Source organism: Lingula anatina, chromosome 5 (genome assembly GCF_051362555.1).
Source record: "Lingula anatina isolate TDL-2025a chromosome 5, LinAna3.0, whole genome shotgun sequence".
In the NCBI taxonomy this organism is placed as follows: domain Eukaryota; kingdom Metazoa; phylum Brachiopoda; class Lingulata; order Lingulida; family Lingulidae; genus Lingula; species Lingula anatina.
In genome coordinates this window covers 9,337,871-9,349,195 of record NC_141771.1, presented here as the reverse complement: position 1 = coordinate 9,349,195, position 11,325 = coordinate 9,337,871, and the positions used below count along the sequence as shown (strand labels likewise).

General features: G+C 38.0%; 1 protein-coding gene across 1 annotated transcript; it reads left to right on the top strand.

Moving 5' to 3' along the window:
• The first annotated feature begins 3,723 nt into the window (after window positions 1-3,723).
• On the top strand, window positions 3,724-10,753 carry LOC106181098 (uncharacterized). The gene is made up of 3 exons (XM_013565375.2): window positions 3,724-4,392; window positions 5,400-6,910; window positions 9,977-10,753. Exons 2-3 carry the CDS (start codon window positions 6,110-6,112, stop codon window positions 10,262-10,264), a joined length of 1,089 nt encoding a protein of 362 aa, XP_013420829.1. The 5' UTR covers window positions 3,724-4,392; window positions 5,400-6,109; the 3' UTR covers window positions 10,265-10,753.
• The last annotated feature ends 572 nt before the right edge of the window (window positions 10,754-11,325 follow it).

Below are 11,325 nucleotides of genomic sequence, written 5' to 3'. Positions count from 1 at the left end.
GGTTGAAAGTGATATTGATGATAAGAGTAATTTCTGCGTATCATGTTTCTATGACCAAAGTTATTACGGCAAGAGAATTAGTCCCAACATCCAAGAGATCGGGTTCTGATAATGTTTGGTAGCAGAATTGAATTTCTCCACCAGTGGGTTAGAGAGAAGAGAAGAGAATAACGATCTAATAACATAATGCAGGAAATATGATTTGGACAAAGTGGGCTAGTAGAAATATGGTACAAATTACATTACCATGAAATGACCCAGGTACAGCTGGGTGGATCTGGTTTTCACAAAGGAAAGCCTAATGGAAATAGTTATGGCATGAAGTAAAAAATGAATAAATAAATTGTTCACTATGTTATTATGATCGATATTTATTCTATCCAGAGAATACGCATAGATGTAACTTAATGTATGTTACTTTTTCAAAACGTCATCATTGAAAAAAGGACGTAATTTAATCTATAATCGTATTTTGTTTTTTAAATACCGGCGATATTACATTTTTGAAATTTCCAATCTGGGTTCAAAAAGAAAGGATAACATTTTAAGCTATGAACGAAGCTAAGGCATTTGTGTCGATATGCATAAAATAAAAGTGAAGGTTCTTTCTCGAAAATTATGCTATAAGATAGACCAGTAGGCCTATATTTATTATTTTTTATTGATATTAATTTTAATATAAGCGTATACGTGTCCAAATCCACATTTGTAATATTCTAAGGGTGTCTGTCAAATCTATTCCTGGAAATGACAAAAAAGGTAAATAAAAAAGGATATTCCTTGTCCATGAACAGTATAGGGTAACTTTATGAAAACAGGTTATTGGATCCTGTTCCATATCTCACATAAACCAGCAACATTCTGGGCAGGACATTGTATTTTAATAAAAGGAATATTCCTTTGGAAACCACGACACGTATATATTCCAAGTGCGTATATGCTGGTATTACTTTCCACATCGCACATAAGCCAGCAGTATTTAGATTGGAGATATAAATGATTCTTAAACATGCTCTGTGTTACCCCTGGGGCATTCTAAGCCCTGTCTCAGTGCCTCGGCGGATTTCTGGAATTGTATTCCAAAAAAATGAATATTGATATTCCAAAAATACCAGAGAACAAGCACTGTAACTACAGATATGGTAGATTATGGTCTTACTGGGCATGATCCAAAAGCCCAGCTGCATCCGGGCAGAGGAGATATATGCCTTTTTAAACACATTGAGATAAACTGTACTTTTGCTTTATGGCAATTAAAATGCCATTGCGAAGACCAGAGAAGCAGACAATGTATAATATAGCAACATGAATGGGCATTTTTCACATAAGCTTAGCTAGAAACATTCAAAATGTAATGATAGGTTACCTTCTAACCACGATCTATGGTACCATTGATCTTTACAAATCCTCCTAATGAGTACTGCTAGTTTTTCAGATTTGAACTGAAAAAAAATATATATACTAATAACTGGCAATATTCTCTTTAAATCATTCAAAGTTCAGATTAGGGTGTGTGTACACCTTTTCTGAACCACGTGTCTTTAAATTTAGCATTGGTATCTTACAAATTAAATTTCTGTAAGTTTCGAATTGCAACAATACAGACGAGCACGTAATTCAGATTTCGGTTCATGTTCACAAAAACCGCTTAAAGTAGTCAGGGTGCAAAGACTAATTGCTTCTAGTATGGTCTTCTGAAAAATAAAATGCCATCCCAAAATACCAAAGATGTCTCAAATTTCGCCGTTTATTGTGTCACTCGAATTTACCATACAAACTCGTGAAAAATTTAAAAAGCAGAAAGGGTACTTTAATATATTTTAAAACAATGTCTGGGTATTATTCAGTTTGACGAAATGCATCCTGCTTGTATTGATACCCCCCCCCCCCCAACTAATGAAATAAATAAATAAATAAATAAATAAATAAACAAAGGAAATTGCGTACTGTGTTTTATTTAGAAAATATCCATGTATTGTGTCATAACGTAACTGCCGTGTACATTTATGAAGGTTTTGCTTTATAAAATATAGCTGAGTTCTATCTACTCACGCAGTCATCTACCCACGCTGTAGCACTCAGACTATTAAGATAAATGTTTTATTTTTTTCTATGTTATGGGAATAACCATTGTATAATAATCTGAAAGAAATAAATATAAATCAATGCGCTATATTGCAAACTACACAAACTATGCACGTTCACTGATAATGGCATAAGTCGGGTCATATCCACATAACCCAGATGCTGCCAAGCTATGGAGATAACTATGTTTCCAAACCAAGGGCCATAGTACCCCCGGGACCATCTAAACCGTCGTTCTGAGCCATAACTCATTACGGCTATTAATATTTGATGGGATTGATTTCAAGCTCACATCTTGGTAAACGAACAATTGAAAGATATAGCAGTGCGTACTGGAGAACAGATCAAGATCTGATCTCATGATAGATCTAGCTTCTGCGTAAATACACCTTCAGATATTATTAATTTTGTTATTTAAATAAGCAAACACAATGTGTTGGAGTGAATCACATAACACTGGTGTTTTAATGGTTTAACTTAAAGAAAGTGGGCTTGTGATGGGAGAGTTTGGGTTAGGCGGCATTCACACTCCCTGAAGAAGGCAGCAAGCCGAAAGCTCGGACATTGTTCCAAACAGTAGATCTTTGTAGATGCATTTAATTAAATCAAACATTTATTTCTTAAACACAAGATCTATGCGGTGATTTATGATGAAATGACAGGTTTTTTCAAACACTTAGTTAAAAGGTATAGAAATAGATCCATCAGCCACTTTAAATGTACTAGATTGCAGAAAGAATACAAGCCACAGAATCTTTCTGCATTGTTTGCCCATTGTTAGACACTGTTACGATAATAGCTTGTGCATCAAGAAAACACAGAAACGCGCCTTAAAGCCTTACGTCCATTATCTGTGCGTATTGATCTTACTGACGACGCGGTGTGAAACGTCGGGCTGCCTCGTATTGACGTAAGGGGTCATATCAAAACGCGATAATACCAGAGGGCAATGTTCTTGGGCAAAGACAAATTGATTTTCAGGAATGCAGGAAGAGCTCGACAAATCTTTATCTATTTTCACTTATAGCTTAATAATTATTCATTATCTTATCGACGCAAGGAGATCAAATGGGGAGTGGGAATTAAGTATGTGAAAGAGTGAGATCCTGTCACTGGTGTTAAACCTTGTTCAGAGTTTAAGACATTTTTTTCCTAAATTGCCCGTTAATTTTCACCAGGTCATTTGCAGCTTATCTGACAGCTACACTGTACGTGCTTCATTTCGGGGCAATGACCAAGACCGCGGATAATATGGACTGGCAGTGTTCATAAAAGCCAGGGGATGAAATCGAAGGGCTTCCCCTTAAAACGCATTTTTGCTTTGAATCTGAAATCAATTGCTACTTCTTTGTCCTTTAAAAACACCGTTTACTAGGCAACATATTAAATTCCTTTGCCTCCGTCGAAACTCGAGAATATTGATTTCAAAAACGTATTTGGTATTTCGAAGATGATAAGATAGAGTTAGATTTTCATAAATTAAGATGAACTATATGTCAACAATAACCTTTTTTTATCTGGAAGTAAAAATCTAATACAAATTCAAGTATATCTTGCAAAACGTTTTTTAATGGCGTCTTTAAGACATGATACAGAATGCAGAGGTATGATGAATAAAATGAAGTAACATAAATTGTGTTTGAGATGAACGTTTCACGAAATACACTGTATGGTTACCGAACATGGTTCAACAGTTTTGAGACAGTCCCCAATGACTTGAACGTGAATCCTCCCAGGTACTTTAATCATCGACATTCACGAGTGGCACGGCTCCACGGTTCCCTTAACACTTTGGGATAATTTACAAGTTGTCTCCGGACACGCACTTCCAGAGCTCCGCGAATCGAAACGACCAAAGCTTCGTAAGTTCACAGGATAAAAAAAAATAGAGAGAAGCTTTGTGAAATATTCAGCTGGAAGGCGCTCTGTCAGTGTCATGAATGTTTCCAAGCCCTGTGCGAGAGTGTGAAATGCCCCAAAGAGCGCACCATTAGGCGTTAAGATCTGCACATCTACACACAGATGTCGTGGGTGGATTTTATATAGTTCTTTATCTCAGGAGGACTGTTGGGGGTTGGTTGGTGCCTTCATTGAGCAAAAAATTAAACCTGCAGAAATCGTTGCCTTTCGTGCGGCAGGGTTTGTTCCTTGAAATTATTACCTGGAATGACGTAGGACGTTTTTAACATATGCACTACAATAAGGTGATAGTAAAGGAAAGCCCGCAAAGCTGTTGTACCGGAGAAGTGATTTAGAGTATTTTCAAGGTGCTGACGAGTGGATGGATTTCATCAATATCATACGGTGGTAAGTGCCGCCTTTTATGAACACGTGACACGGTGAGTGCAGTTTCAAGGTACTGCAGTGAAACTTAAAACCTTCCTTGGTTTAATTACATGACAGTGATTTTAACGTGGGTTTCAGTCCGGAAATTCCTGGGTCAGTTTTCAGTTGATTTGGTGCTTTGTGGACAAAAAGATAAATATAACCTTACTTGTCTTTCTGAGTAATAGTTGTTAAGTACCGAGTGTCCTTACCCATACAGGACATTGCTATGAATAGAAACCGGGTGATCCAGATGTTCTAACCCTTGTGTCTACGAATAAATGAAAGCTAAATCGATCTTCATTAAACTTTGTGTTTATCCGAGCGCACTTGTAGAAATATATCTTGTCAAGTACGCAATGTATTAGATTAAGCTAACAGGTATGATGTATGTGCACAATGAAAAACGGACGAGTAAATCATTAATTCATTCTGCCGCTCCATTACAGCGGAGTACCAGTGTCTCAGTGATATCACGCTCCAGTATTTCAGTTAAGCAGAATAGCTATTAGGATAATTTTTGAGTCATAAAAATCTGCAAAACTCGACAAACCACCACAAGGTTTCAGCTTTAAGACAACAATCACGTAACATGAACAATTACGAGCACATGACAAATTAATCTGTTTAAATAACCCATAGGCATCAATACGAAATAAAGAAAAGAAAACAGTAGCAAAAAGATTAAAACGGAACAATGAAACAGATCCTTTATAAAAGTGCACACACCAATGTCGGCTAAGAATATTAACGGCTTTAAGTAAGATGGATTTTCAACTTTCGATTTTTTGTGAAACATAAACATGGGGCAATATACATGTATATATTTGCTAACTATCACGGGTATTACAGTTACATCTCGCATTTGAAAGCCAACAAGTAAAGTGTTCACGTATAATGGGGAATAGGCAAATAAATCATTAGTAGATGCCTTTATACGGCAGTCGCTGATTAAACCTACGCATTACAGAAAACCTATTGTGTTTCAGGCCTGCACAGCATTGGTTATACAACTGACCACAACAATGGCTTGAAGCAAAGGGGAATATTGAAAGCCAATGACGAGACGCGCCATAGGTCTTCTTTGCAAAATGGTCTGGAGGCTTGACGCAGAGGACGATTGGTTTTAATGCCACAGGGACAGAAGATAGACGAACAGTTTGACTCGTGGTTTGTGGCTACATTTAAAATGCACCATTCGGACTACCATTTGAACAGAGTTGTTTTTACGAGATACGCACACAGGATGTATAATATCGATATCTATCTTTATCGAATTCTGCCAGGTGTTTTGTTCTCGGAACATTAATTCTACGTCACCCAGCAACACATGAATCTACCTACTTCGCAGGTAAATATCGAGAAAAGTGCCTTATAAACACGCCGCGTGTCATTATTGGTTTGGATTACCCATGCCAATTTAAGTCTAGAACTGATAAGAATAAACGCATTACTGGGAAAATGAAATGCTTGCGAGGAAACTGCGCATTTCTACAAACACAGTCATTAGACATATATTGTCAGGTGAGCACGCAATGAAAAAGAATTTCAATGGTAAAAGGAATAGAAAAATGAATTGATTTTGCAATAAAGATAAAATTACGTGACCAGGAAAAAAAGAGACGGAAGCTTATGGTTGGGGAAGGAGTTATAACGGACGCACTCGCCACACGCACACCAATGCGATAGAATCTCCGCCATGGTTAGTATGAGGCGCAAGAAAGCCGTTTGGCGTAATTTAAAGGGGATAATATATGTGGTAGTGATGCTAGGTATCCTGTACACACTTCTTACAATACAGAGCCTGGTAATACACGACAGCACGTTGGAGGCGGGGACAGACAAGGCCGCCAAAGGTTCCCAGTTTGTCTATCAAGTGCCAATAGAGATTCAAAGCTTGAACCCGGTGTACGATGCCGATTTAATGTGGCTCAATGAAAGTGATATTGAAAATGATGATCTGAATACAAAAACAACCATTTCTGAGGACACACCATCGTTGACGGTATCCATTTCACCGATGCGCTATCATAGGCGTCCCATAATACCCTTGAGGCAACGCGCGAACAAAACGCTTCCCTCTGGCATTCCAATGATCATTCACCAAACTTGGAAAACTCGCCAACTCCCGCCTCGTTTTCGCAAATGGTCTCGTTCTTGGAGGCGATGTTTCCCGGAATGGGAACTATGGCTGTGGACGGATGAAAGTAGCAAACGGTTTATTTACAAAAGATACCCGTGGTTTTTGGAGAAATACAGATCGTACGACCAGGAAATAAAACGAGCCGACGCTGCCAGATATTTTATCTTGTACCATTTCGGTGGACTGTATGTGGACCTCGATTATGAGTGTCTCAGGCCTTTTGATCACCTCCTTGATATTCCTTTGGTTTTCGACTCCATGAGAGTTGGGAACAAGTGGGCGTATGCCAATGGTACCTTTCCTTACGTGCAAAACTCATTCATGGCTTCCACAAAAGGACATCCATTTTGGATGGAGGTTGGTATGGTGATGGCTTAAAGCACTCGACCCCTGTCCAATTTATATCCTCTTAAATGTTTATTTGAGTATTTATTTGTTTATTTATACTTTTTGTTTTGAATCAGCATTGAAAATAGATTTTGTTTTCTAAAATCACAAAATTGCTGCTTCATGTAAATCTTGGGCAAGGTTTGCCAATGTTTGTTAAATTTCATTTGATGCCGTAATTGCTATAATTGGCAAACATTTGCGAAATGAAATAGCTATAATGCATTATTGATTTCGTGCAGGGAACAATTTATTGAAGGAAATGTGAAGGGAAACGGAACGCTTTTGTTTTTTTCACTTAAATTATATCAACGACTGTAGACAGGAAGCCAATGAAGTATCTGACAGCTAGCGATGATTGAAATTGGGTTTTGCCGACTAGATATGTCAAAATTATACAATGCAGGCAATTGGAAACCTAAGTGCGTTGCATTTTGCAAGGCTGATGATTGTTGCGAATTCCGAGCTGGACAGTGCGATTGGGGTTTATAGTGTTTTGTACCGATAAGCTCGTGTTCGTCACAATAATTATTCAATGAAAAGTTTGGAAACTATGTGCACAATAGCATTTGCAGAATATATCAATTATAAATACCCTATGGGAAACCAGTGACGTCAGTCCCTACCCAATATATCAGACACAAGGGGGAGCCCAAGGCGCAACGCATAATTCTTTTGTCAGTCTGTTGTTTGTAACATATTCATGCTGTGTAACAATATATACGATGGTCCAAATTTGTGCCTTACTCAACCTAAACGCTAGGTAAAATTCCAAATAAACCATCTTAGATAAAGCGAGTGCGGTGCAAAACATATTAAAGCTGGCAAAATTTATCAGCTTTTATTTTCTTAATTGATTTGTAGAACAACAGTCATTTGCAAAGTAGCGTTTTTTTTTCTTCATTTCTCGGACAATATTCCCGGTGTATCGTTTCAACCCCGTTACTGAAAGGTTAGTCACCCCCCCCCCCTTTGACATCAGACAGTGCGCATTTTAGGCAGTTTGGCATGATTTCAATTATTATTTAGCGATCCCTAACTCAGTGTCCGTCCAAGTATATGAAATATGAATAAAGAGCAAGGCCTCTTTCATATACTTGCACTTACATTGCAAAAATGTTACAGGATAAAAAAAAAAATCAATAACACATTAAGGTCCTATATCGGGAAAAGGCTTTTTAGCAGTTTCCTTACATTATGTCTAAAATCACATGACGTTCAATAATTTGGTTCTGTTTTCTATCACCTCGTTTTTTGGCACATTTACTCGGTTGTGTGGAGACTGGCGCCGCTATTGTCTCACAGGGGGATAAACCCCTTAATGTGATCTACAAATATGTTTGCACTCAGAATTTGCGGCCTTTTTTTTATCTCAGTTTGCATTGAGGCATATTTTAAGTTTGATTATCTCTCTCTCTCTCTCTCTCTTCGTTGTGTAGAGTGGAGGGAAGAATGACTATGGGCACGTATAGAGAGCACGGATTCGTTATGTATCTTGTTGCTTTTATTTCACTGACTTTACTATACATGAAATGCTCTATCTTATAAAGGCATATTATATAAAAAAACATATTTATTGCCCAACCCAATCGTTTTATTCATTCTCGATCAGTCTTTTCTATAGCAAATGGTCATCCCGAGGTAGAAGTTATAAATACATGCAGTATAGAGGTACGCTCACCTGGTTATAGTCAAATGTTGTTGTAATTACAAAAGACCATCCTTACAAATTTTTTTTCATTTACTTGCAATAATTGATTGAAACCACAGAAAGCGACCTGCTAATGTATTTTTTCGCTGATATTCAAGTTTGATTTATCGTGTGCAACTCCGGCCAATGTATCGATGAGTAACGGAGTAACAAACCCTGACAGTTGTTGGAAACGGACGTTGTCACAAACCTAATAATTGAAGACAAGTTAACGTCTTACGGTTGACTAAGGTTCTGTCATTTCTACTTTGAGTAGATTAAGTTGGCAACTTCCGCACAAAGAATCTATAGTGGAACTAGTGGTAAAGGTTGATTCTCATTGTAGTAGTGAAGGTCTACGACTTTTTAGTGTCTCGAATATTTAGCCACCTGAGTCAGTGATGAGTAATTCTGCATTTATCATAAAATGAGTTCATGGTTGCGAGGTAGGTATTTCCAAAATGGAATAACAAATTCATCCCTATATCTGCCCTTAACGTGAGGTTAAAAAAGAGCCAAAATTCAAATTACCACAGAACACTCCGAAATACTCTAGCTAAATGGTGCCATTTCTTTCTTATCATTAACACCCCCTCCCACCCCTTTTTCAAGTCGTTCACCAGTGAAATCATGGATTATTGTGTGCAACGGATGTAGTTATAGACAAGGATGCGTTGAGACGAAAATAATCCATTACCTCGTTTTGCGTTTTCGGGGCATTTTGTTCAGTACAAGATGAACGGTCTTGTTCCATACGCGCACACAAAGCACCGAATTGCGTGTTCTATACAAGGTGATAATGACACTATTTGTCTTATTGACAATCTCCAGATGGCTCCAGTTATCATCCTTCATCAGATAATCTATCGTCTGGCAACTGTCTAGGCGACTCTTCTGGAAGCATTATTTTAAACTACACTGGCGAAGAATATCTTTAGGAACTAGGCAGTATTAAAAATGTACCCTTTTGTAGAATCATGTTGGGTTATCTGTAACATATACAAAAGACTAGACAGCATTTTGGCCTCTAAAAAAAGATAAAAGAAGTGGGTCCGATGCATGCTACCACATATTGGGAAAGAAAAAAAAAGATCGCATGTTCTACCTTGCATTTTTTTTCTGTTTTACTTTCTTGCAAACTTGATCTTAAATTCGAATAGGTTATAGTCTCTTCACGTTTTTCTTATTGTCAGTTGCTACTTGTCCACTGACTCTACATGGTTCTAATTGGACGTGTGGAGATAGTCATACATCAAGGAAATCGTTCAAATTCTAATGATAGGTGATAGGTGAATGCTTTAATATATGTTGTTGTTTTTTCATATTTCATAATCCGACACCTTCAGGTCATCCAAGAAATGACCACCCGTTCCGGTGACCAGTGGCCGCAGGGGGCGACCGGACCTTACCTCATCATGGACACACTGAGGAACTACTCCCAATCCCACAGCGACTTCCGGATCTACCCTCCGCAATATTTCAACCCTTTCAGCTGGGACATCTACGATAACCCGTACTGTAAGGACCTCAATGCTATGACGGACAGAGAGATTGACCTCTGTAAAAGTCAATATCCTGGTGCCTATGCTATTTCATATCATACACAGACGTGGGGGAAGGGGAAGATTCTTTGACTACAAGAAGTAGGCCCAATGGGTTTAAACATAACGCGCTTCCATTTTTGAAATTAATCAGATGTAGGGGATCCCGCACTCTTAATTTCACTTTAAGTGTGATTTCAGACTCAAATATGTCACACAAAACAAGAAGAAGTGACTAACCATGCATGTGCTTCTCGACTGCAGAAAAAGACACCCTACCGTAGCACGGAGTAAGATAAAACCAATGAATGCCATTGAAACGGTTTCATAGATTTGAATTGAAATTACTCAGTAACATAGTTGTGGTATTGAAAGAAAGAAAAAAGTTGAATGTATCAGAACTGATGGTAGAACTTGCGTATTAATGTCTGACAGCAACGCAATGCTGTATTATGATAAAAAAAATTAGTTACGAATGCGACTAATGAGAAATGAAAATCGGATAGGCTTCATTTCTATAGAAAAACGGTGCATCATCAAGGCATTTATTTTAAACTTAATAACTGTAAATAAATGAATTTTATGTTATTAACAAAGCTTTTTTTTCTTGTGGACACACGTTATCTTGGAATCTCAAGCATACAATTGACGTGGTTTAAATTACCTGGATACCAATACTGGTGATATCTTAATTGCACATTTAGATCCTTAACGCAGCCGAGATAAATCCCTCTAGGTTGTGTGGGGATGTGTGCAAACACATTTCATTCACAGATTTCATACGTTTCACCGTTTGAACACACTGCCATGGTACTTTGAATGGATAGGGGTGTGGCAGGAATGGTAGTCCTAGGAATGGAAGTCCGAGCTCCAATATAATTAGGGTTAGTCGGAGTATTGGGGTTAGTATAAGGGACGAATGTAATCCGTACAAAGTAATGGGGAACAGAATGCTGTTCTTAGCGGACTACCATTCCTGCCACAGGTGCCTAGGCTTTTCACCGTGGAACCTGCTGTCAGAAGACAATCTAAAGACACATTACCTGAACATGCATTTTCACGTCCTGTTACATCCGTTACCCTGCATTTGAAAACGTTTGTTGATGCAAAGGCCATTTAACCGCAAAGTAATTTATCATTGAAAGCACGTTTGT

What these genes read in the sequence shown, in the direction of transcription:
- LOC106181098 (XM_013565375.2), top strand. Translation starts at nt 6,110, where the DNA reads ATGGTTAGTATGAGGCGCAAGAAAGCCGTTTGGCGTAATTTAAAGGGG. An exon ending in GACATCCATTTTGGATGGAG is followed by an intron (nt 6,911 to 9,976) that starts GTTGGTATGGTG and finishes CGACACCTTCAG; the next exon opens with GTCATCCAAGAAATGACCAC.